Raw genomic sequence first — 27,144 nt, forward strand, 5'->3', positions numbered from 1 at the left:
GCCTGGGAGGTCCAGTGATTTCAGCCTTCCAGAGGTGATTTAAAAAAAAATAATCAGGGCTGGGTGTGGTGGCTCATTCCTGTAATCCCAGCACTTTGGGAGGCAAAGGTGGGTGGATCACTTGAGGCCAGGAGTTCAAGACCAGCCTAGCCAAAATGGTGAAACCTCGTCTCTACTAAAAATACAAAAATTAGCCAGGCATTGGTGGTATATGCCTGTGGTCCCAGCTACTCAGGAGGCTGAGGCACAAGAATCACTTGAACCCGGGAGGCGGAGGCTGCAGTGAGCGAAGATCACACCACTGTGCTCCAGCCTGGGCGACAGAGCGAGACTTCGTCTCAAAAAAAAAAAAAAAAAAAAAAAGAGAAGCAAAAGTAATCAGTCCGGGTGCGGTGGCTCACACCTGTAATCCCAGCACTATGGGGGGCTGAGGCATGCAAATCGCTTGAGCTCAGAAGTTTGAGACCAGCCTGGGCAACAGGGCGAAAACCCATCTCTATGAAAAATACAAAAAATTAGCCAGGTGTGGTGGCATACGCCTGTAGTCCCAGCTACTCAGGAGGCTGAGATGGGAGAATTGCTTGAGCCCAGGAGGTGGAGGTTGCAGTAAGCCGAGATGGCGCCAGCCTCGGTGACAGAGCGAGACTCCGTCTCAAAAAAAATAAAGAAAAAAAAAAAGAAAATGGCATAAAAAATAAAAAAAGTGAATGCTATCAAAGGACCATTCACTCAGCCTCAAACAATGAGAAGCAGCTTCAAGAGGGGGGCTGTTAAGGGTTTAATTAAAGAATTACTATTTCCTTTGGGAGTCTTAGCTCCTCTCAGATGATGGAGCAGCTTTCATTCATGTGGAACCAGCTCTTCTGGGGTGAGACTATGGGAATTTTCAGCCATCTCTGTTTTTTTCCTTTCAGTGTTCAAGGAGAAACCTAAATATCCCCCCAGCAGGGCCCAATCCCTGAGCTATGCCTTGACCTCTCCTGATGCCTCATACTTAGGTTCCATCGTCCGGCTCTTCAAAAATCTCAACTTTGTGCTGCTTGTCATCACCTATGGTAAGGTGTCAATGTGTCTAGGAATGCATTCGAGCTGGAAATGTTAGATGAGAGGCCTGATGTGTCTTCATATATTACTCTTTCTAAATCCCAAATGTGCATGTAAAGCTATTGTCTAGGGTCAATCCAGAGGACCCAGCTATGCCCAAGGGCCTTTGCATGTGTTGTAAAGTCCACCTAGAAAATAATTTCTTCCCATGTCAGGTTATCTGACAAATGCCTGTTGGTCCTCCAAGTCTCATCTCAGTATCACTTTTGTAAAGCAGTAGTAGGTAACTTTCCCTCTCTTACCATGCTATTCCTTGTACATCTTAACACCTGTCATTAAAAAAAAATTTTTTTTGCAGGTCTATTTCCCCATTAGACTGAACTCTCTGAGAGTGTGGATTTATGTTTTTCATCTTTATAGTTCCTCAGCAGTGTCGGGCCTCGAGTGACTATTCCAGTAGTTACTGAATAAGTTAATTAATTAATGCATGCATGCATATATGTGTCTTGCCACATGAGTCACTCCTCAACCAGTCCTCCCTCATCCTGTAATTGACTTCTATTTTATCTGAATGCACAACAACATCCCTCTTTCATTTCATTTGCTTGGCTCTTGGAAAGATAAATTGGAATCTTTGTGCTAACATGTTGGCTTTCTTTCCCAGCATGGTGTTTTCTGTATCTTATTTCAAACCTGTAATAAGATTGTTGGATCGAACATGGGCAAAGACAGAGCCTCATGGCATTCCACTAAAGAGTGTCCTCCAGATGAATGCCAGTCTCTTAGTTAGTACCCTTAGTTCAAGCTGCTACATATCTACCCACCTTTATTGCTATTCAGCCTACATTTGGTCATTTAATCCACCAGCTAAAGTTTGATTAAAACTAAGAGTTAGCAAATCTGTGACATGTACAGTAACCATATGAAACAAAGAAATGAAATTGGTTTGACATGACTTATTCTTAGTGAAACCCCAGTTGGCCATGGCTTCATGTTGTCTATAGACTCAAAAGCTATCATTTTATAACAACAATAGTGCTTACTCTGTGTCAGGTGCTTTTCATATCTGATTTTATTTAACTTCCAGTACACCTATGTGATGTTGGTACTAAAATTATCCCTATTTAACAGATGAGGAAACTAAACTCAAAGTGGCCAAATAACTAGCCCAAGGTCACACAACTTTCAAGTGGCAGAGCCGGAGTTCAAATACAAGTTTGTCTAACTCCAAAGTCTCATTCTTTTTCTTTTTTTCTTTTTTTTTAAGACAGAGTTTGCCTCTTTTTGCCCACACTGGAGTGCAGTGGTGCGATCTGGGCTCACTGCAGCCTCTGCCTGCCTGGCTCAAGCAATTCTTCTGCCTCAGCCTCCCGAGTAGCTGGGATTACAGGCACGTGCCACCATGCCCGGCTAATTTTTGTATTTTTAGTAGAGCCGGGGTTTTGTCATGTTGGCCAGGCTGGTCTCAAACTCCTGGCCTCAGGTGATCTGCTCACCTTGGCCTCCCAAAGTGCTGGGATTACAGGCGTGAGCCACTGCGCCCAGCCAAAATCTGCATTCTTAATGCCTGTTCTGTAATTGCTGATGTTCCTTCCTAGAATTGTGCCAGAGTTTCATTTTAGGCTCATCAATACATTTTATCTCAACTAAAATGTTTATCTGCTGAAACACTAGATAAGAGGTGGCTTCATCCTGGTAGAGGGGCAATCCTGTTTTTCAGGCATACATAGAAATTAGGTGACCTTTCATCTGGAATAGCTGTAGGTTTGTCTTCAAGATCTTGGTCCTCCGTTCCTCATTTCCTCCAGTTTCTCAATTCTCTGAGTATGTCTCCCCATTCATCCGCAAAATAAAGACAAAGTTTCCAATGCTTAGAGAAGTCCAACTAAGGAAGTTACAAGTTCCCCATCACCGGAAGGTATTCAAGCATAGATGGGACTAACCACTTGATGGGAATGTTGTAGGGGATCTCAGGCTAAAGATGGATAGTGAAACCAGATGGCCTTTGGGGGCCCTTCTAGACTCAGGATTCCATGGCTCTAAGAGCTTTTACTTTTGCTAGAGTTGGACATCATGAGTGCATTGACCTCTGACAACCATAAATCTTGCTGCATCTAACAAGAGGATATTTGAGGCCTACCTGGGATTCTAGGGCAGATGAGTGCTTCATAAATATTTTCTATGGCTGAAAATGGTGACAGTGGTGATAACTGGGCAATGGTTCCTTTCCAAAGGCTGTGGTCCTCAGTGCTGGAGGTTGTTGGTGTTAGGGCCAGGTCACTGACTCATGAGAACAAGAAATAGAGACAAAATGTACCAGAAACATTGTTGCTCCTGGTCATCGAGGGGTCAAGCCTAGGCCATGCTGTGGGGAGCAAAGCTACTCCTCCTCCTTCCTCTCACATGCCTGTTTGCTTACATGGTCTTTAATCTGACAAAGTAGTTTTAATCCTGTACTTCTGGACACTTTTCCTTATCTATTTGATTAAATGATAACCTAGGAAATAAATAGGAAAGCACTTCTTGAATGGTGGAGTAAGGACCTTAGAAAATCCGCTCCTCTATAGAAACAAGAACAATGGCAAAAAATATCCAAATGAATTTTTTCAGAACTTTTAACAAATGGCTTGCAACAATCCAAGCAGCATTTATTCAAGAGAAATGGCTAAATGTCAGTAACAACAGTGGGCCTTGTGTTTTCACTTGCCCTATTCCAATCCCTTTCTCCCTACTACAGCCTTGCAGCCATGGGGCTGTGACATCCAGCAGCCTCGCAGCCATGGAGCTGTGAAAACCAACTGTCTCATAGCCATTGGAGGGAGCAAAGTCGATTTGGAGCTCCACCCCTGAGAATTACTATTTGACCTACCTAGCAGGTCCCCGGAAAAGCCCTATTCATAGGACATGTTGCTATTTAACCTGACTTGGAGTTTGCTAATGGGAAAAGCCCTATTGCCAGGGCATTTGTTGAAAACAATCAATGGCACTGCTTAACATTGTAGCTGCCTGCAGTGGGGATAACAGTTGGGGTGAACAAGAGGCTGCCTGAAAATGCTGAAAGGAAACTCTGGAGAATGTGATGTCCATATGGGGTTCTTTACCAAAAAGAAAATGATTCTTAGACTTAATCACAGACTTGAAAAAATTTTTGACGGAGGAATCATGTTAATTGCTTTACATGCATTATCTCATTTAATTTTCAAAACAAACCCATGACATGGCCCTTTGTTTCATTTTATACATGAGGAAACTGAGGCTCTAGAGTTTTAGCTTCTTGCCTATAGGGCAAGAACTATAGGCACTTACTCCAGCTGTTAATCTTTGCTTTCTTTTCCTACTGTGTTTGTTCCAAATTAAAACAAACAAAAACAAAAACAATTTTTTTTTTTTAAACAGAGTCTTACTCTGTCGCCCAAGCTGGAGTGCAGTGGCATGATCTCGGCTCACTGCAACCTCCACCTTCCAGGTTTGAGCAATTCTCTTGACTCAGCCTCCCGAGTAGCTGGGATTACAGGTACCCACCACCACACCCAGGGAATTTTTGTGTTTTTAGTAGAGACAGGGTTTCACCATGTTGACCAGGCTCGTCTCGAACTCCTGACCTCAGGTGATCTGACTGCCTTGGCCTCCCCACAAAAACAATTTCCTAAAATGCCCTCTATCAATTCAACTAGATGCTTTGAAATCCTCCAGAATTACCCCAGTCCTCCTAATCCCCTTGCAGTTTCAGATTGGACTTTGAAGAACAAAATGGTTCATACTTTTTACATTGTACACATAGTGTTCATATTTAGCTCTGAATTATATGCGTTTAAAGAGCATGTGGCTAGGAATTAAGCAGGCAACAGCATTTCACAGGCACATGTACTGGACATGGGTGGACATGTCTTGGGTTAAGAGCCTTGAGTGCTGGACTCGTAAGTTCAGAGTTGGCTTATAAGAAATGGGAGGTCTGAGTTTTGGTGTCAGCTCTGCCAGATACTGAGTGTACCACCTTCATCCATCTGTGCTGCCCATCCTTCATCTCTTTAATACTCTCCACCCCCACTAGAAAACAGTAATGATACTTATTTCCCATTGGAGTGTTCTGAATGGAAGTGAAAGCTTTTAATGCAGTTGAGAATAAAGACATGGCATGCCTCCAGACTGCCAGTCTGCCATTGCCAGACTGCAATGCTATTGCATTGGTAAACTTACTGGTTTCCAGCGTTGCTTCTTTGGTCCAAACCAGATTTCACTAAGGGGAGGAGTAACTGTCCTGCAGCTGGTGGTATTGTATTTGTAGTGGCTTTTCAAGTGGTTCTCCCAGCTGATGAGTCAACTGCCCAGAACTGAGGTGCAACGATAATTGAAGGCCTTGGAAGAAATCGAGGGTCCAAGTGTTGCTGGCTTTTCCCTAGACTTCTGGCTACACTCTTAGAGGTAGGGTTGAGAGATAAAATAAAGACCATCCAGTTAATTTGAATTTCAGATAAACAACAAATACTTTTAATATAAATATGTCTTATGCAATATTTGTGGCATATTTACACTAATAACTATTATTTATTATAAATGTATTTATATGCTATTTTTTTTCGAAATCTGGCAATTCAGTTTAGAGGGGGAGAGGTGCAGGGGTGGAGTTCGTGCTTGATGTTGCGGAAATATCATATCAGTAAGAAACTGCCAGTAAAACACCCTTCCTCTCTCCTTCAACTTTGGCAATGTGGGAAGACTCAGGGAACCAGAAATTCCACCTGTCTGCCAGTGTCTTTGGTGTGTTTCACAGTAGGGTAGGGTGGGATGGAGAAAGGAACCTTCCTCTGGCTACCTTCTCTTTGTGCCTCTGGGTCTTGCATTCACATGGCCTCCTCTAATGTCTTATTATCAATGGCATAACAACTGCCCTGTTGAAAAGAATTGTTGAAAAGGCTTCTCTTCTAGAAAATGGCATACTCAAAGGGCATACTTTTCCCGTAGTTATGCCCCAGCCTTGCCGCCAGCAAGATTATTCATGCTTCTGAATAAACTTCCAGTGCCTCTGGCATCTGAACTCAGAGCCTCAACTTGTGTATCCCAAGGTTCACCTTCCCTTGGGGCTCTCAGCACTTTATCGTTGCTCCACCTACATGGACCTAGGGAGGGGGCTTCATGCCCCCTCTAAAATCCTGGCTGAGGAGTGGGCATAAAATTCTTCTCCGGATTCCCGGGAGCTTTGCTGAGGTCAAGCTGGCCCTTTAAAACAAGGACTAAAGGGAAACGCAGAATAACCAAAACCCAAAGATATGATCTGGGGTCAGTGTTTCCCAGACTTCCCTGAGGATAGGACCCCCTGGGGTGCTTGATTGAAAGTGTGCATAGATTTCTGGAAATTCAAATTCAGAAAGTTTGGGTTGGGGCCTAGGAATCTGCTTTCTACCAGCATCCCAGATAATTCTGACTTGCAGCAGAGTTGAGAACCTCTGAGGTAGCTGTGTGATGGGTCTTGAAGCCCCTTCCCATCCCAGCTGCCTCCATGTTAACCCCACCACCTGGGAGCCTGGGTCTGGTCCCTGATCTTTTGTGTCTTGAAGGCCATGTATTCTCAAATTCCAGACATTTTAACAAGTGCATTGGGGTTTTATTGTTGTATTTGCTAAAGATGCAGATTCCTGGGCCCCATTCCAAGAGATTCTGATTCAGTAGGTCTGTGGTAGGGCCTCAAAATCAGCAGTTTTAAACTTTAAGGAATTCTAATGTCAGTAGTCACCGGAACACAGTTTGAATAAAATTGTTATTGGCTGGGCTTGATGGCTCACACCTGTAATCCCAGCACTTTGGGTGGCCAAAGTGGGAGGATCATTTGAGGTCAGGAATTCAAGACCAGCCTGGTAAACATAGTGAGACCCCAAAGAAATTTTTTACAAAGAAAAAAACTGTTTTTGACAAAGGAGAGAAAGAGACTCAGAATGATGACAGAGTCCTTTCTGCCTCTCTAAAGCCTGCCTCCTCAGTAAGTGGCACTACTCCCAGGTGACTGATTCCAGGAATGACCAGGCCTTTCAGGGAAGATCACATTTTCTCTTCCCTGGCCCAGCAGGCTCACCTTGCTGAGGATGATCAGACCTGAATAGAATGCAGTCACCTGTACTCCTGTAAGGGGTACTCACACAGGAAGGAGCATGCATTTCATTCCTGCCCTTCTGTGTGGGATGCCCAACCCCTTTGTTTGGGCAGTAGAGTGGACTTATGCTGGTTAACCGTGTCTGGCAAACTTTGACAATATGGTGAGGGACATGTAGACCAAAGATGGATTCAGAAAACATACATAAGCTCCTGAATCCTCTAAGGTGGGGCTGCAGAAACAGTGGAACAGATTGACAGCCTTCCAGGATGAACCCCTGCTCTTCCTTCCCTCTCGCCGCCCTTTAGCCCCGATTCAGTCTCCTGCCTGGCCTGGAGCAGGGATGGCTGTTGTTTAACCACACTGCTCTAGGGAGCCAGTGCTTCCACCTGGAGCACGATCAGAATCACCTGGGAGGCTTGTTCAAATGCAAATTGCCGGGGGCCTCACTCCCAGAGTTTCTGCTGCAGTAGGTCTGGGGTGGAACAGAGACCGCACTTTGGAAACTATTTCACTAAACCATTGAGCCCCAGAAAAACCACTCAGCTTCAGCAGTATGGGTCAACCTGTTCAGGACTCTGTTCCCCAGGCCTTTATCAGGACCAGTGAGCACTGGTGTATTTTTTTTGCTCCCAGTCCTTCTTGATAATTTCCTTTCTTTTTCTGTGGATTCTGCCATCCTTGGCTCATCCCAGTTAGCAAAGCAGCTGTTCCCCTGGAGCTAAGCCTGAGTTGGAACATTCCTTGCCCTTTGCAGTGTCAGGCTAGGGCAGGCAAGAGGCTTAGAGAGGAGCGGGATGAATGAATGGGAAGAGGGGAGGAGACTTCTTTCTTCTCCTTCCCACACTCCAACTCACTTGGCTTTTCAGGAATGTCTTCTTACGGGACCTCTTCACTCGGAAATGGACTTTCTAAGTGGCTGAGTATGTGCTATGAAGGGTAGATGGGAATGCTGCTTGAATGAGATGTTGCTGAGAGCCTCATGGTCATTGCAACCATCAGCCTGTCAGTTCTAGTGACGTTTGGGGACATGTCTGGGTTGGTTGGCCCACTGTGGCTCACTGTGCTGCTCACTGTGTGCACAGTTGGCCCACTGTGCTGCTCAGGAGACTGCATTGAGCCCAACCTTGTAGCATCCCTGGGGTGAACTGCTGGGAGAGGCTGGGACATGAGGAAATTGTTCATGACCTGAGCTGGGAAAATCTGATTCAATAATCAGCTTTGTGAGGATGTAAAGCAGAGTGATTAAGATCAAGAAATCTGGAGCCACAGGGCCTGAGTTCAAATCCAGCTCCATCACTTAATACCTGTGTGATTGCAAAGCAAATTATTTCCCATTTTGCAAGACAATTTGACCTTCGCTTAACTTTGTATCTTTTACCCCCTGGGAACCTGATAAAGGGAGTATGTCAACTACCTTTAGGCAACATTGCTTATGATAAAAATGTCCTCTGGTGATCCAAATGGACAGAGAGACCTATTCATTCTTGTGGGAAGCCATTCTTTGTGCTTCTCTGAGTACAATGACTCTTTTCACTGGCCTGTCACTTATGGGGCCCCTGGAAGCTACCCCTACGGAATTGTTACAAGTAATAGTGGTGCCTGTGAGCATTAAGCCAGGGTGGTTGCCATACCCACCTTCCCTTCCACCTTAGCCATCATCTGAAAGATAGTAGCTTCCGGAAGGCTATATGAACTGGGGTTCTATGGATTGGTTCCATTGAAGAGGAACTCCTGAGGCTGCCCTGTCCACAAGCTATATGTCCTGACTTACACCCTTCCAAGTAAATCTAATATGGAGTGTGCCGGTGGTAGTCTTGTGAGCCTCAATGTTTAGTTAAAGTTAGAAAGACCCCCGGTGGGCATTATGGAGTGGCAGTGCTTGTTATTTTAACTGTGTGTGCATCTTTATTATCTCTAAAATGGTGATGATAATACTACCTACTTTCTAGAGTTGTCATAAAGTGTCTAATCCATAGGTATGTGCAGCCGCCATTGTCATCATCATCATCAGCATTGAAGGGAGGCCAGGAGGCCTTTTCTCCTTTGGGTCAGTTCCAGTCTCAGCTACTCACTTGCTGTACGGCTTTGGGCAAATGACCTTATTCGCTAAAGACACAGCCTTTCACAGCATATTCTAGGTGCTCCTTTGGTGAATGAATTGGTAAAGTAGGAGAGTCAACTGAATGCTCTTTAGGATCTCTTCTAGTTTCATGTAATAGATTTTGTGTGACATTGAATCAGCAAAGAAAGTTGGAGGAGGAATGGAGAAAGAGGAGAGAAATCACCTGCAGAGGGATGGTGTCAGAGGTCAGAGGTCTGGAGCAGCCTCAAGAAGGGGCAGGGTCATCAGGAGGAGGAGGGTGTCCAGGACTTCTACTGACCACCCCTTAGATCTACCCAACGCTTAAGAAGAATGTAGATGACTCTGCCCTGGGAGTAATACTCAACAGAGTCTATTTTCCAGGGCAAATTAAAGGGATCAGAGAGCAATAGTGTGTGGCTAAGGGAAGGTTAAATGGTTACTTTTGGTTGTTTTGAAGTATTTCTTTGAGAAAACTGCAGAGTAGCCTCAGACCTCCCTGGAGTTTTCTTCTCTGAGGATACTGCTCAGAGTGGCAGTGAGATGAGGATTTCTGCCCACCCCCCAAATGCTGGGGGAGAAGTTAGCAATGGCCCCAGAAGAAAGCCGACCCTAATGTTGTATTTCTCACTCCCTCCTTCAGGTCTGAATGCTGGTGCTTTTTATGCCTTGTCCACTCTTCTGAATCGCATGGTGATCTGGCACTACCCGGTAAGGGAGTTCCCTAAGCATGTTGGGCCTCAAGATGATATAGTTTCTAAGTCTGTCTTGGCAGGACCTGGGATGACAGTTAAGTCTTCATTCCCCCTAGTTCTAGGTAGCGTGATATGGTGGTATGCTTATGGGATTTGGAGGGAGATGGCCCTAGATCTCAACCCTAGCTTTGGTGGTACTAAACTGTGTGATGGCTTGACAGTGTGACAAGCTAGTTAGTGTTTCTGAGCTCTCATTTTTTTTTTTCTGCAAAAGAAGCATAATTGCTTCTTGCAAGATTCTTTTTAGGATCAGAGAGTAAATAATGACACTTGTGTATGTATACATAATTATATGTGATACATGTATTTATTATACAGCATAGTGCCTGGCAACACTGTTGGTAAATATATATATATAAAATATTTCTGAATTTAAATGTTTCCAGAACCCACGAGGGCTGGGCTGGATGCTGGGAATGGAATACTGAGTGGCCTGGAGTCAGGAATATGGAGATCCAACCCTCTTTTGAAAGGACTAGGCTCTCACACTTGCAGAAGGGGTAGGCTATATGGCTAAGTGTCCTAGTTTTGGAGTTCACAGGCCTGAGTTCAGATCCTAGCTTTGAACTTAACATATGCCTTGTGACCTTGGGCTAGTAGGTTAATTTCATTGTGCCTGTTTCTTCATCTGCAAAATGGAGAAGACTGACTCCTAACCTTATGATGGGGAATGGCGAGGAGTAAATGAGATAATGATATAAAACCTTAGGCATGGTGCCTGGCTTATAGTAAGCACTCAAAAATATATAACGATTATCTTTCCATTCCTCTTGGCATTGATAGTTCAAAAAAACCTAAGAATGGAAATTTTACATATATATTTTAAATTCCCCATCTGTGAAATGGAATTAATGACAGATAAGATAGAAGAGTTGCTGTGAGGTTTACGTTTTTTAAAAAATTTGCCTAAAAGTAGTTCTAAGAACAGATTTGGTTCATCCTTGTCACTCCAGCATCCGATATCATGCACACACAGTCAGGGTTATATTGTTGGGAGGAGTAGTTATTCTAGAATTTTCTCCTAGGCCATCTTCTTACAGGCCATCTTGTCCCGATATGTTCTGAATATTGACTCTGATGGAGCTTGAGTTACCTGCCCTTGTTCCTTCACCCCATGGTGACTGTGCTCTGTCCTGGGTCTTGTCCCATTGCCGGGTGATCTTTGGGGCTATGGTTTCCCCAGGGGGAAGAAGTGAATGCTGGAAGAATTGGCCTGACGATCGTCATTGCAGGAATACTTGGGGCTGTGATCTCAGGAATCTGGCTGGATAGGTCCAAAACCTACAAGTAAGTGACTCATCCTCTTGGACTGAGAATTGGGGACCTGTTTTTTGAAATGACATATTCATAAGCAATGTGACTCCAAGTCATTGTTTGGAGATCCTAGTGGCCAAGCAGGTCATTCAAGTTTGACTTCTCTGAGCCTCACTTTCCTCATTTATCAAATGAGGGAAGCTATACCCTTCTTAAGATCCCCACAGGATCTTAGGAAGTTGGGAGCTACTGGACTTGAAGGCCTAGCATAGTCCTCTTCCCCATCCCCACTCTCTAAGTAGCTTTGTCAAAGCAGCAGAGGAGGGAGAAATGAAAATGAATGGGAAAAAAAAATCTCAGCAGTGGAAAGTTTGTGGAAACCCCAAAGAGTGGAGACGAGGAGGAGGTGATTTCACTCTCCTGTTCTCATGGCACCTTGTGGACCCCATGGGGTTAACCAAGGTACTCTGAGCTTTCTCCAGTTTGCAGTGTATATTATTGTGCAATTATTTATACCTTGTTGGTAAATATTGTAACGTACTTTGGACCTGAATTCCCAGTGCATTTCTAAGAGCCTGGAGCTATTTTAAAAGGTTTTATCAGGCTGGGCGCAGTGACTCACATCTGTAATCCCAGCACTTTGGGAGGCCGAGGCAGGAGGATTGCTTGAGTCTAGGAGCTCAAAACCAGCCTGGGCAACATGGTGAAACCCCGTCTCTACAAAAAATACAAAAATTAGCTAGGCATAGTGGCACACACCTGAAGTCCCAGCTACTTGGGAGGCTGAGGTAGAAGGATCGCTTGACCCAGGAGGTGGAGGTTGCTGTGAACTGGGTTCACGCCACTGCACTCCAGCCTGGCTCAAGAAAAAAAACAAAAGAAAAAGTTTTATCGGTGTGCACATGGGTAAAAAAAAATTAAAAGGTTTTAGTGAATGCCAGGCCACTACCCGCCCCATGGATGCCAAATCAGCAGAAGAATCTGCCTTTGTAGAAAGCAGCCTGGGTGCCTCCATTCAGCAGCTGGCCTTGGAGAAAATCCTCTGGCGAACAGCAGCCCAACATCCTTCCCTTGTGATTTTCCAGTGCTCCCCGTTCACTGGGTACTCAGTTAGCACTGGCTGGCGGGGCAGCTGCTGGGCTGTACTGTACCGGGGCAGAGCAGTGTCCCCGGCTGCTCTGTCAAAGCCTCCAAAGTTCCCAGTGTCTGCAGGCAACAGACAGTGGCAGACCTGTTCTCTGCCACACAAACCCGCTTCTGTGAGGCTCTGGTCAGACCAGGTCTCATTCTGGCTGCCCTAATCAAAGGCCAATTGAGACCATCCCTAGGGAGGCGGCGACGAGCAGCTCGGCTCGGCTTAATTACTGCTGGCGGGGCTTGGCCGCCATCTCATCGCTGCCATCTGTTAGTTGCTTGCTTCAGCCAGACACAAGAGCAGTGAGGACTGGCCATCCCCAAACCACTGAATAGCAGTGACCCTTTTTCCGGGGCTTGCTCTGCGGCAGGAGGAGGGAGGGATTGGAATGCTGGCTGGGCTGGGACATGGGCAGCCGGATGATTCAGGTGAATTAGAAAAGATAATGAGAGGACTGGGAAGAACACTTTCTCCGCCCTCTTCAGAACCTAGATGTCACCAGTTCCTAGCATCACGTGATGTCTAAATCCGGTGGTCAGCACAAGATATTTTTCTCCCTGTGCCACTACCCAGGCAGAGAAAAGGCAACTCCCAGTGGGACGAGAGCTCTGTGATCCCATCATTTCGGAGCCAGTCCTCGTCACTCTAAGGCTCCCAGATTTGTCTAGTTTTGTTTGGAGGTTGGAAATTGGGTGGTGAGGTCTGTTTATCTCAGACTGGGACTACAAATAGTTTTTCTAAACTGGTCAGTGGTTTAGGATGAAGCTATGGTTAAAGCTTCATCCTGGTGAGCTTGTGGGATCATCGGGCAAGACTGGCGTCCATGACGTTGCTTTCAGCAGAGTTGGTAGGAAGAGTGTGAGGGAGGAGCGTGAAGGGAGGACGAAGCTCCTCTACCCGTAGCAGCTGCTTTGAAGCACCAGGTGGGAGCAGCATCCTTTGGAGACTCTGACCTTGAGCTTTTCCAAAGATGCAACCACATAGTGCATCGTTATTCCCGCATGCAGTAGCAGAAGGGACACAGGTTTCAAATCCAGCTCTGAGTTCACATCTCAGCTCTGCATTTATTCAGCTGGTGACTTTGGACAAGTAACTTGAGTGGCCTGAGCTTCAGTTTCTTCATTAGTAAAATGAGAAATCATCAGATATTTCTTACAGGATTTTTGTAAAGGTTGAATTGAAATAATAAATGCATGTGAAGTGCTTCACAGAATCTGGCACTCAAGAGATGGAGGGTTTCGTTTGACACAACCATAGCGTGCCGGTTGGTGCCTCCACCATGATTCTGGCTTCAGGGGTGATGTGCAAAGAAAAGCTTTAAAGATTTTGGCCAGGTGCGGTGGCTCACGCCTATAATCCCAGCACTTTGCAAGGCCGAGGCAGGCAGATCATGAGGTCAGGAGATCGAGACCACCCTGGCTAACACAGTGAAACCCTGTCTCTACTAAACAAACTACAAAAAACATTAGCCAGGCATGGTGGCGGGCGCCTGTAGTCCCAGCTGCTTGGGAGGCTGAGGCAGGAGAATGGCGAACCTGGGAGGCGGAGGTTGCAGTGAGCAGAGATCGTGCCACTGCACTCCAGCCTGGGTGACAGAGCAAGACTCCATCTCAAAAAAAAAAAAAAAGAAAGAAAGAAAGAAAAGAAAAGCTTTAAAGCTTTCATCATCTGAGTCCTGATGTTCATGGTAGGGGGACGGAGGGATGTGCAGTGCCTGTGCCCTGCCTTAGGTAGTGCAGGGAGAAGAATGCAGGTTGAATTGCAGGAGTAGGGGCTGCATCAGAGTCCTAGGTGGGCAACATGGGAAGAGAACTGCTGGAGGGGCACAGGAGGGGTGAGACTGAAATAGAAACCAAGACTTGCTGATGGTACTCCTGAGGGGATCGACACAGGGAAATGTAACAGGGAGTGGGCGAAGATAGAGAAGGTTTCTCACATTGGCTTTGGAAGTCAAGCACTCAGTTCAGGCTGAGAGAATATTCTCTCTTAGTTCCTGCTCTCTGGAGTGGAGTAGTTCAGACTCAACAGAAAAAGCTTTGCTGGGCCAGGCGCAGTGGCTCACACCTCTAATTAGAACACTTTGGGAGGCCAAGGTGGGCAGATCACCTGAGGTCAGGAGTTTGAGACCAGCCTGGCCAACATGGCGAAACCCCATCTCTACTAGAAATACAAAAAGTTAGCCAGGCATGGTGGCACATGCCTGTAATCTCAGCTACTTGGGAGGCTGAGGCAGAAGAATCGCTTGAACCCGGGAGGCGGAGGTTGCAGTGAGCTGAGATCACGCTGCTGCACCCCCGCCTGTGCGACAAGAGCGAAACTCCATCTCAAAAAAAGGACAAAAGAAAAAAAAGAAAAGAAAAAGCTTTGCTGGGTCTGTTGGTCTGTTCAAGTAGGGACAGGAAGAACTTGTAGGTGACAGAGAGCATTGCCCAGCATTGTCATGGGTCTTGGGATAAAGCAGACAAGCAGAATTGGACAGCTTCTGGGGTAGTCCTGAATGTCACCGCCACCTCATCATGGCTGATGTTTGTCCTGTTTTTTCTTTTTTCTGGTGAGGGATGGGAGAAGGAGAAAGGGCTTTGCCCTTCTTGTCTGTGGCTAGGACATGACAAGTCAAGGGGCAGCTTGATATTGTTGAGTGGGTTCTACAGAAAGGGAACAAAGATATCGTAAGATGGCTTCATACTTTACTAGTCTTACTTACCCTTCGTAGCATTGATCATGATGTAATCAAATAATTTTTTTGTGTGATCATCGTCTGTCAGTTTCCATCACCCTCATGGAGAGAAAGTTCTATGAAAGAAAATGTCCAAGAACAAGGCCAGGCCTTGGCCTTGTAAGGCCTGTAATCCCAGCACTTTAGCAGGCCAAGGCAGGTGGAGCACTTGAGGTCAGGAGTTCGAGACCAGCCTGGCCAACATGGCAAAACATCGTCTCTATGAAAAATACAAAAATTAGCCAGGCGTGATGCGCACAACTGTCCCAGCTACTCAGCAGGCTGAGGCACAAGAATTGCTGGAGCCCAGGAGGTGGAGGTTTCAGCGAGCTGTGATCACGCCACTGCACTCCAGCCTGGGCAACAGAGCAAGACACTGTCTCTGAAAACAAAACAAAACAAAACTCCAAGAACATAGCAGAGGGCTTGACATGCGGCAGATACTTAATAGATGCTTGTGGAATAAATGAATGAATGAGCCTATTAAAGTCAGAAGTGTTTGATTCAATTTCTTTGCCTCTACTTGTAGAGAGACAACCCTGGTAGTCTATATCATGACACTGGTGGGCATGGTGGTGTACACGTTTACCTTGAACCTGGGACACCTGTGGGTAGTGTTCATCACTGCTGGCACAATGGGGTAAGTTTCACCTCTGGCTGATTTATTAGAAAACACCATGCCATGGCTCCCAGAGCTTCCAGCATCCTGGAATGCAATATTGATGCCTTTGCTGCCTTCTCACTGACCTCAGGAGATATGGACATGGTGCCCAGGGGTCTCGGTAATACTTGTAGTACTTCCAAAGGCAGCCTGGGCTGTCTATTCTTTTGGGATGGAATGAAGCATGAAGCACACCCTTCGCGACCTCTTGGAGGCTAGAACCTGTTCAGAGTCTTTTTCAGTTTTGCCTGGACAACATGGGATTGTGGAAAGTACACAGGGCTTGGAACCAGAGACTCTGGGTCCTGGTCTCAGTTTTGCTGCTGCCTACCTGTTAGACCATGGGCACAGCACTTAACCATTCTGAGCCTCAATTTCCTCATCTGTAAAGAAAGATAATAGTGGCCTGCCTTGTCGAGTTGTTGGACAGATTGAGAAAGATAATAGATATGAAAGCATCAAGAAGCGTTGTGAAAATATAAGAAATTAAAGTTGCCGGGTGCGGTGGCTTAACGCCTGTAATCCCAGCACTTTGGAAGTCCAAGGCAGGCAGATCACAAGGTCAGGAGTTCAAGACCAGCCTGGCCAATATGGTGATACCCCGTCTCTACTAAAAAATACAAAAATTAGCCAGGCATGGTGGCGCACACCTGTAGTCCCAGCTACTTGGGAGGCTGAGGCAGGAGAATCGCTGGCACCTCGGAGGCGGAAGTTGCAGTGAGCCAAGATGGAACCACTGCACTCCAGCCTGGGAGACAGAGTGAGACTCCATCTCAAAAAAAAAAAAAAAAAGGAGAAATTAAAGTTAGAATTTTCTAGACCTGTTGTATGAGAAAACATAGGAAACAATACCTCTTTCACAGGAGTCTTTGTTCAGCTCTGCCTCCCAGTTATTTTCCTATGGGCAGTATATGAGTGTGTGTGTGTGTGTGTGTGTGTGTATGTATGTGCATGTGAAAGAGAGAAAGAGGGAGAGAGCATGTGCTGGCACTCAGTCCTCAGCTGGTTCCTCTCTGGATGGAAATAAGGAGGACTCTAAGGTCCTCCTTCCAGGTCCCAGAGAGCCACGGAGATGCTGCTCAATATCCAGGAACTTCCCACTCCCAGCACAGGGCCTGTGTACCCAGGACATAGTCTCTCAGCTGAAGGTTGAACACACCAGGCATCCTTGCCCCTTCTGTAAATGCTGACTCTAGCTGTCACTGATGGCAAGATGGAGAAGCAGCAAGGGATCCCAGAGGCCTGCTGAGCACAAGGTCTCCCTGTGAACTTCTTCCTGGCCTTCAGGGGTGCCCGTCTCCTTGGTATGATCACGTAGAGGATGCCCAGATCATTAGAGGGCCTAGTATGTCTTGGTGGGAAGAAACAAAACAGCAAAGGGAGTCCTAGGGGAGGAGGTGGGCTCCCCATCCTTCTTGTTCTGGAAGTTCTTCATCCCCTTGTTTCTCTGGTCTGGACTTCAGCTTCTTTATGACTGGCTATCTCCCACTGGGATTTGAGTTTGCTGTGGAGCTCACGTACCCAGAATCAGAAGGCATCTCCTCCGGCCTCCTCAACATATCTGCACAGGTAGAGCTCGTATTTCCTGTTTGTTTCCTGGCTGGGAAGGCATTGCATCATGGCAGCTCAGTTCTTCCTCATGAGTTAGTTGACTGGGCCCTTGTTTCCTATCTTCTTTATGCCTTTCCAGGTATTTGGGATCATCTTTACCATCTCCCAGGGCCAGATTATTGACAACTATGGAACCAAGCCTGGGAACATCTTCCTGTGTGTGTTCCTTACTCTTGGAGCAGCCCTCACTGGTGAGTTGGAGCCTGAGGGCAAGATGAGGCTCAGGTTGGCAATTTGGGACCTTAGTGTCTCGATGCAGCAACAGATAGGGAGTACGTACGTAGGGGGACAGATGGAAGGGTTTGTTGGGGAATCTGTTGGGAGGCAGCACATTGTTTTGGTAGAATGAGCATGGGTTTTGGAGCCAGAAGACTCATGTTGGAATCCCAGACTGTGACAATGACTTCCATAGCTATTGACCTTGGATAAGTGGACCAACCTCTGGGAACCTCAGTTTTTAATCTGTAAAATGAGGATTGTTGTGATGATTAGAGCAATGTGTGCAAAGTCCCTGATCCATAAGTGAAGGCCACTGTCATTGTTGGCTTCTGCCTGTCAGGGTCGGCAGTGATCCTCGGGCTCTCCCAAATTGGCTGATGGTGCCCTCAGTCACCAGCTCTCTTGACTATCTGAAGTAAGTTTGGGATACCTGTGACCCTTAGGAAATGAAGGTTTCTTCTCTCAGATGAACGTGATAACTGTGTTTTTGTCTCTCTTCCTTCTCAATCTATCAACCTTAGCATTCATTAAGGCAGATCTCCGGAGACAGAAAGCAAACAAAGAAACTCTTGAGAACGTGAGTATGTGGGAGCTTTGTGGGACTGAGATCAGGGTCCAAGGCTTTTGATGAGGATGTGGCAACATAGATGGGGCAGGGAGAACTCCCACAGGGACTGGTTTTGTCATAGCTGGGAGACCAGTTCATCCCTTACACATGGCATCCTAAGACTTTCCTCAGTGGGCATCTTTGGCATTGCTTTCTTGCTACCCTTTCTTGGACTCTTCTCCCACTTCCTGCCCTCCTTCTGGAGCCCCCAGCCTCATCCCCAGAGTGTGTCACCGTTGTCACAGTCTGCTGAACAGCACCCCTGACTGGATCTTGAGCCGAGTCCTGAGGCTCTGGCTTCACTGTTTTCAGCCTGGGGTCAGTGGCTGGGGAGGAAGGGGAAGCCTGGCTCCACCACTCTGCCATGGCAGTGGTGGCCCTAAGGCTGTGACTCTCCTGGCATGTGACAACTCCTTAGGCAGGGCCATGGGGACGGAGCCAAACAATTGCCAGTAGGGCTCTGAAAGGACAAGTCAGGAAGCAGGAGCTGGCGAGGTAGGAGAGGAGAGGACCAGGAGTATGACCTAGAACAGAAAAGTGTTTTCCATCTGTTCTAACCAGCCGGGAACCACTTTAAACAAAATGTTAGGTATCAAATCTGAGTGATGATGAAAGGAATTTCAAATCTGAGAAAGAGCAAAGGTAAGATATTTCTTCAAAAATTAAAAAAAACTTATAGAGGTAATACATGCTCTTTGTAGAATAAGTAAAAAATACAGAAAAGTGTACAAAATTTAAAAATCATCCTGTAATTTCATCATTTAGAGATGAGATGCCTTTTTTGCATTGATTGCTGCATGTCTGTATCCACTTATAATATATACGTGGATATATGAATGTGTGTATATAAATGCATATTTTTAAACAGAAATAAAACTGCTTTTTTCACTTATTGCAAGCACTTTATCAGGCAACTAGTCTCTTACAACATACTTTTTTTTTTTTGAGACACAGTCTTGCTCTGTCACCTAGGCTGGAATGCAGTGGTGCAATCTCAGCTCACTGCAGCCTCTGCCTCTCGGGTTCAAGTGATTCTCATGCCTCAGTCTCCCAAGTAGCTGGGATTGCAGGTGCACGCCACTATGCCCAGCTAATGTTTGTATTTTTAGTAGAGACGGGGTTTCACCATGTTGGCCAGTCTGGTCTCAAACTCCTGACCTCAAATGACCCACCAATCTTGGCCTCCCAAAGTGCTGGGATTACAGGAGTGAGCCACTGTACCTGGCCTACAACATACTTTTAATGCCTGCATAGTGTTCCTTTATACGGATAAGCCATGATTTATTTAGCAATTTTCCTGTCTGTGGACATTAAGGTTGTTTTGAATTGTTACAAATAATATTGTGATTAATATGTTGGAAGCTGAATCTTTGTGCATGTTCTCAAGTACCATATTTCCTGGAGAAATGGATTAATGGTCATGCCCATTTCAAAGACTTTGGTATGTGTTGCTAAACTGTCCTCTAGAAAGGTACTTTGAGTACTAGCAATTTCTATTGCTAGGCAGTCATATGAGTGCCAACACTGAGTATTTTTCATTTTGAAAAATCTTCGCCAATTTTCTAAGGCAAGAGATATCTGTAAGGGATATTTTTAGTGTTTGAAGGATCTGTGTTGGCAGATAGATGATAATCTTTAGGTCTTTACTATTTGTCTTTTGCTATTATGTTCTAGAGTTGGCAGGCAGCAGCAGAAAAGCATGTGGAAGAAGGAGCCTAGAACAGGAAATTCACTGGGGAGACAGGGAAGGCCTTTCAGCAGGAATGACATTCTTTAGTTCTGTGTCAGGGCCATAGTATGGCCACTGTGGAGATGGATTTTTCACCCACACTGTGTACAAGGGGTCATAATGATTTGGTACACTGGCCGGGCGCGATGGCTCATGCCTGTAATCCCAGTACTTTGGGAGGCCAAGGTGGGTGGATCAGGAGTTTGAGACCAGCCTGGCCAACATGGTGAAATCCTATCTCTACTAAAAATACAAAAATTAGCCCGGCTAGTGTCGCACGCTTGTAATCCCAGCTACTCGGGAGGTGGAGGTTGCAGTAAGCTGAGATCGTGCCACTGCACTCCAGCCTGGGTGACAGAGCAAGACTCCATCTCGAAAAAAAAAAAAAAAAAAGAGAGAGAGAAATGATTTGGTACACTTGGGTAAATATATGTATAGCGAGTCTGGGAAAAGGTGCCTAGTGAAAGGTTTCAGTTTGGAACGTGAGGTATTATGTCAAGTGACATGAGATTTCGCTGTGTTGACTTTATAACCTGTGTTTATGTTGGCAGACATAGGCAAACAAAGAAAATAAAAATCACCTATAATCCTGCTTCCCAGAGATAACCTAGTAGCATTTCCAGTGTTGTAATCTATGGACATGCTTGTGTATATTTTGTTTTCTACCCTGCTTATTTACTTAGTATAGCTTGATAACATTTCTACACTGTTACATTATACCACAACCTCATGTCTACTGTGTATTTCCATCTCACTCAATATTTCAATTGTTCCACTATTTCATTATTCTTGCAGCCAGCTCTTTGTGCACATGGACCAGGTTTGTTAATCAAGGTTACAATTGTTGGCTCAGTCTCTTTTGAGTGTGGGGTGCTGGAAATAGCGCTGAGTAGGAATAACAGCCTTAGGTTCCAATAAATGGTGCTCACCTGTCTTGTGTCCCTGGATAATTCACTATGTGTCTGTAGACCTCCCTGGCACCTGTGGCAGCATGGTATTATGGGGTGTCAAAGTCATGCTAGGACTGACACCAGCAAGGAAGCCAGGGCCATCACAGAGCAGCCCTCCTCTGGAGCCATGACATTACACACCCCATGGCAGCCGGTGTAACTCAGAGACCTGCAGACAAATTCATTGTCAGAGTCAGGTGAAGACTGGGCACACGGCAGATCTGGCCAGACCTGCTCTTTCTAATCAGTGAGATGTATAGTTTAGGGAAAAAGAGATGGGACTTCTGGGACAGGGTAATGATTGACCTTGACTATGAACATCTTACTGGTTTGGGTTTCCATTTTTCTTCTAGCACATAGACAGTAGTTGCACTTCTGTCTCCACTAACTTGTTTCCCGTTTGTGATTGTGATTTCGAGGTGATGGCTTTGGAGGAGGTGGGCGTGGGGTGTGTGTGTGTGTGTGTGTGTGTGTCAGAGAGAGAGGGGAGACTAAATGACTGAAATAGGCTGTTAGTTTCCTCAATGATGGCTCCTCATGGCTGAGGCTGACTTGATGCCAAGTGTTAGCAAGATTGAGAATGGGAAGGTTGGATTCTACAGCTGTCTCCATTGCCACAAACAGGCACTGAGACACTCCCTGGGGAAGAAAGCACCATTTGTCCACTTGACATTGGCTTCTGTCTTAGCCCTGTGCATGTCCTCTAGGCCTTGAGTAGTGTTGGCTGTGTGGTGCTGCACCTGTGCCCAAGGCCTTCTTGTGAATCAGAAGAACCCTTGAGGTGACAGACAAAGTACTTCTTAAAACAGTAGACAAAGGCCCAGGTTGGCAGTATGTACCTAGGGGCCCCACAGGATAATTTCCAGGCCATGTTTAATTCCAAACTCACCTAAAAAGTGTGACTTAGAAGACTTTCCTGTAAATGAATCCTGTGCCATCCCTCCCCTAGAAAGCTAAAGCCATTGAGCTTACATATGCAATTATGCATGCTGCTTTGGCATCTACTTCATGTTCATTATGATAGTATTCCTCAGCTGGGCGTGGTGGGTCACACCTGTAATCCCAGCACTTTGGGAGGCCAAGGTGAGTGGATCACCTGAGGTCAGGAGTTCGAGACCAGCCTGGCCAACATGGTGAAAACCTGTTTGTACTAAAAATACAAAAATTAACTGGGCATGGTAGTGGGCACCTATAATCCCAGCTACTCGGGAGGCTGAGGCAGGAGAATCACTTGAACCTGGGAGGCGGAGTTTGCAGTGAGCCGAGATCGCGCCATTGCACTCCAGCCTGGGCAGCAAAGTGAGACTCCATCTCAAAAAAAAAAAAAAAAAAAGTATTCCTCATCCTGGGGCTGCCTCCAAGTGGGGGTTGTTGGAAATTCCAAGGGAATCGCAGACCTGGCACCTTGGACAGTGATTTGATGGTTAGTTGAGGTGAGTTTTCAGCTGTCAGAACGTGGAGGGAAAAGGGGCTTTGCTTCTGTTTCAGTCCCGAGAGTGAGCCTGGAAGAGTGGCACTCGGAGCTGGATCATTTGTGGTGGCCTTGGCATCATAGAAAGCTTGCCCCTTTTTCCCTCTGATGACCTCATGATGTTGGGTGGTGTGTGTTTGTGGGTGCATTTATGGCAGGGGCTGGTTGCTTCTTTTCTTGTTCTCTTTCTTGGCTCTCTGGGATGCTGAGTGGCCCCCGGCTCTTGTATTCCCCACTGATTAGTCATGGCCAGGCAGCTGCTCCAGCCAGGGTGGAGTGCTGTGCCTTTACCCACAGCACTGCCTGTTTGTTTTGCTTTATAGAAACTCCAAGAGGAGGAGGAGGAGAGCAACACCAGCAAAGTGCCCACTGCTGTGTCAGAGGATCATCTCTGAGAGGAAGGTGGTGACAACTCAGGGAACACGAACACCCCACCTTTTCCTTCAGCACAGCTCTCACCGGCAGCACAAAGGGCTTCGCTAGAGATGTTTTTGGAGGGAATCGGTGGGACTATTTGTGGCGTGGATGGCCTATTCCTCCTAGAACCCACGTAAGAGCTTGGATGATTTAGTTGGAGAAAATTGCACCTATCACCAAATGCAAATTTGATTCCCACCTCCACCCCCTTTTAGGTTATGGGAGTTGGTGTTGGGACAGGGTGGCAGAGAATATTGGAGTCAATCCTAGCTTGGTCTCTTGCCTTCCCTCTTTTCCTCCATCCATCATGGACAATGCCTGCAAAATTTTCACAGGAAGAAAGCCTATTCAGGATATTAACTTGAAATTTCCAGTGTCCTAAGAGCCTCTCATGAAGCCCAGTTCTAAGAAGTGGCAAGCTGCTCTGCCGGGGTCATCTCCTGGGTCATCGGACTGATTGCTCAAGTTCTGCGGGAGAGGAAGCACCATTAGAACAACTCCATCGGAACAGCTCCACCGGGACTTGTGGCCCTAAATTTTCCTGGCCTAAGGGGTCTGTCTCCAAACCCTCTTTCCTAAGAGCTGAGCAAACCAACCATAATAAACTTGACAAAAGACTTTGTTGTGGCCATGACAGAGATACCTACTCAGGAGGGCTACCTACCTAGGTGTGATCGTGCTGGGGGCTACCTTCTGAGTATATTTGTGGAAGCCCATATTTGGGAACTCTGGTAGCTTGAGTTGGGAATGGGAAGGTTCTTTTTTACAGAAGTACTTCCCCAGGGACTTCTGTGTGTCACAGTCACCTCTGATGCCTTTATCTTGATGCTGCATTGGGAATCTCAGCCATCAGCCCAAGTGCTTGTTTTAGTCCAAGGCAGGGTAATCCCCGTCAACTTACTCTAACCTTTGCTGAAAACTAATCTTGATTCATTCCACTCTGAAAATCCAAAGGTGCTTCTGAGAGATAAGAGGGAAGGGGTAGAAGGAAAGGTGCCCCTTGAAATGGGAATTGAGTCTGTTAGAATTAAAAGCTTATCTCACCTCTGCTGGGGACAGTATTTGCACCACCAACCCCTCTCCTCACCTGCTTTGAGCGATAATCTTTATCAGATATTCTAAACTTAAAGGGATTCCCTTTAAACCAACTCAAGCTGAACTTTCCTATCTAGCCTGCTGTTTGGCTGTACTCATGGGCTTTGGTAATATCTCCTAAAAATGAGATTTTGGTAATTTTTCCTATGCATTGGGCAACTGTGATCGTGACCACTGTGCTGTCTTGCTCCAGCCACTGCCCTGGCCTCAGCATATCAGGGCAGCCTGTGCTGGCTGCAATACTGTGGTGCTTGGGCCACTGCCTGAGAGGAGCCAGGTTTGTGTGTGTCTGCATGTGTGTGTGTGTGTGTGTGTGTTTGTACAGATTCGAGCAATGGATGCAAGGAACATGCTGTATGTAATAGAAGAAAGAAGTCCACGTTTTCGGCAGAAGTAGTGAGTCAGTGTGGAAGAGAGGTGAGGGTGTGCTTTACTTTTTGATAAAGAGAAAGATGTTTACTCATCAACCCTTCAAAAGGTATTAACAAAATGTTTACCAAACCCATTGCTTTATTTTAAAAACATAATTTGTGTTTTCTATTTGTAAGATCTGACATTTCGAGGCAATAAAAACTTCTCAGAAAGTGGTCTGCCTTATCATTCGGTGGGGCAGAGATGGCTCTTAGAAGTCCCTGCAAGACTGTCACACATTCCTGAGGCTCCTGTCTTAGGTGTGGGGAAGGGCTGGGCTGGGGCGGGAGTGTGAGGCTAGAGAAGCAGCAACTGTGGTCTTCCACAGGAGCATCTCACTGTTGCCAGACCTTACCATCTGGGAGGGATATTTTTTGAAGACAAGGCTGTAAAGGTTACTGTTTGCCTACATGGAGGGACTGCAACTCAACATCCAGCACATGACCCTGACCTCTTTCCATGCTGTGTACGCGCTGGAATGTGAGTGACTGCTGATGAGAGAGTCCACTGTTGTTTCTGGCTCTGCCTCAAAGGGTGGTTGAAATGTTTGTTCTCTGATTACCTCAGCCATGCACCAGCTTGCTGTGGCTGGGGCCCATGGCTCAGTCCCAGCAGCTGCAGTCTTGCGTTACCATTTTTCTTCCTAACTGTCCAACGTCCTGTTACTCATCCCTCCCCAGTTGTGATCACCTTGTGCATGTTACTTGAATATGCTGCTACTATCTGTGTTCTGTACATTCTTTCCATAGAGAGTTGTACTGTGCCTGTGGTATTCTAGCATCATATTTATAGCAATTCTTAGCTGGGGAGGAACAATATGATGATTCTATTTTAAATGATCTAGGAAGGGACCCAAGCCTGGGCTGTTAAGAAATCTAATATCCATAGTGTCTGCTAAATACTCTAACTATACATCTCTTTAGATCCTCTGGGACCCTGCCTTTACTAATCTGGAATCACTTTTTTTTTTTTTTTTTTTTGAGAGGTGTCTTTTTCTGTCGCCAGGCTGGAGTGCAATGGCGCGATCTCGGCTCACTGCAACCTCCACCTTCCTGGTTCAAGCAACTCTCCTGTCTCAGCCTCCCAAGTAGCTAGGACTACAGGCACACGCCACCACGCCCGGCTAATTTTTGTACTTTTAGTAGGGACGGGGTTTCACCATGTTGGCCAGGATGGTCTCGATCTTTTGACCTCATGATCTGCCCGCCTCAGCCTCCCAAAAGTGCTGGGATTACAGGCGTGAGCCACCACACCCGGCCAGGGAATCACATTTCCATGACACATGCTCAGAGGACCTAAATCATCCAATGTTTTCATTCACTCCTTTCATAAGGTCTTCATGTGGATCTGTGTTCAAACATTAACTGTCATCACTGCTTTTTTACTGCCTCCTAACAATATAGCTGGCAAGTAAAGACAAGATAGTTCTTACCATTGAGATATTTTTCTAGATACAGTGTTCTGGGCATATGAGGCCTGGAATTTCTGCAACCAACTTTGGTACCATAAAAGAAGTCAGCCTGAGGATGCCAGCACACGTAGGTAGTGCTGAAAGAATCATAAAGAAATGGAGCTGGAGTCTTGATCAAACCCTTCCTGAAGCTAATCTTGTAATTTTTCAGTTATATGAGCCAGCTATCTTTATTGTTTAAGCTAGTTTAAGGTAGGTTTTGTCCTTTCACCTAAAGAGACTTAACTGATAAGAGAATTCCCAATGTATTTAAGTGTAAACATCAAGCTTCTTATCACACCCTTATAAGCCCCTTGCCTCCTTTTCTGACCTTTTCTTTCACTTCCTAACTCTTCACCATGCTGTGATTACACAGTTCTTGTTCCTTGAATAAGACTATTCTACCCTTCCAGTTGCTGCTCCCTCCTCTCTAACGGCCTGCTCCATATCTTAAGACATTTAACTCCTGGGCATTCAAGTCTCAGCTCAAATCCCACCTCTTAGCCTGGACAACATGGTAAGACCCCATCTCTTCCCACCCCCAAAAATGTTAGCTGGATGTGGTGGTACACACTTGTAGTCCCAGCTACTTGGAAAGCTGATGCAGGAGGATCACTTGAGCCCAGGAAGTTGAGGCTGCAGTGAGGTGTGATTGTGCCACTGCACTCCAGCCTGGGTGACAGAGTGAAACCCTGTCTCTAAAAAACAAAAAAATCCCATCTCCTCAGGGAGGACTTTCTGATGATCTAATTTAAGTTACGTTCCCCACTGCCCACCCCACATTCCTTCTTGACCAAAATACCTTGTGTTTGTTAGAGTTCTTATCCCTATTTGAAGTTCTTTATTTATGTGTTGGCTTGTTGATTCTGTTATCTTGACTACAGTATAAGGCCCACAGGGCAGGGGCATTGCCTGTGTCGTTCATTTCTCTTTCCCAAGCGTCTGGCATGGAGAAGTACTCAACAAATATTTGCTGAAATAGCAATGGCCTTCTGGATACACACACTGTGTATGAGGGTCCAGCTGGGGGAGGCCCTCTGGGTAGGGTTTAAGAGCAACTGTCCATTCCAGTGCATTCTCCTCGGGGTTTAGTTGTCTTCTTCCCATGTCATGCAGTTGTTTCATCTATGCTGCCTAGTTCTATTTTTTTGTCTCTGCTCTCTCAAGAATCTGTTTCTTCTTTAGGAGGAAACAAGAAAGGGCACTTAGTGTTTAGTTGTGAACGCAGACTCTTGAAGGTGGGAAAAAAGAAGATTTGACTTCAAGAATACAAGAGGAATGAGCAAATGACAGTAAGGAGCTGGAGGCAGCCAGGCTGACCTGTGTCATGAGCTGTCCTACTCACTATGGTGTATTCAATCAGGCATAAAGCTATGATTCTCCTAGGGCTCAGAGGAGGCAGCCATGCTCTTGTCTTAGCAGAGGTCAAAGTACAAGAACTGATCAGAGCA

General features: G+C 46.0%; 1 protein-coding gene across 6 annotated transcripts in view; it reads left to right on the plus strand.

Annotated features, from left to right (window-relative positions):
- FLVCR2 (FLVCR choline and putative heme transporter 2) overlaps positions 1-24,416 on the plus strand; it is a 70,991-nt gene extending 46,575 nt beyond the window's left edge. For 2 of the 6 annotated variants that reach the window (XM_004055471.5, XM_055361037.2), the window contains exons 3-10: positions 915-1,055; positions 9,856-9,923; positions 11,151-11,254; positions 15,602-15,712; positions 17,197-17,302; positions 17,424-17,535; positions 18,085-18,140; positions 22,644-24,416. In XM_004055471.5, coding sequence (XP_004055519.2) covers positions 915-1,055; positions 9,856-9,923; positions 11,151-11,254; positions 15,602-15,712; positions 17,197-17,302; positions 17,424-17,535; positions 18,085-18,140; positions 22,644-22,715 — 770 coding nt within the window. In that variant the 3' untranslated portion in view covers positions 22,716-24,416. The remainder of the gene's footprint in view (positions 1-914; positions 1,056-9,855; positions 9,924-11,150; positions 11,255-15,601; positions 15,713-17,196; positions 17,303-17,423; positions 17,536-18,084; positions 18,141-22,643) is intronic. The other 4 variants (XR_002002622.4, XR_008671200.2, XM_055361036.2 and 1 more) reach the window with 4 other exon arrangements.
- The last annotated feature ends 2,728 nt before the right edge of the window (positions 24,417-27,144 follow it).

The sequence above is a fragment of the Gorilla gorilla genome, chromosome 15 (assembly GCF_029281585.2).
Source record: "Gorilla gorilla gorilla isolate KB3781 chromosome 15, NHGRI_mGorGor1-v2.1_pri, whole genome shotgun sequence".
Taxonomy (NCBI): domain Eukaryota; kingdom Metazoa; phylum Chordata; class Mammalia; order Primates; family Hominidae; genus Gorilla; species Gorilla gorilla.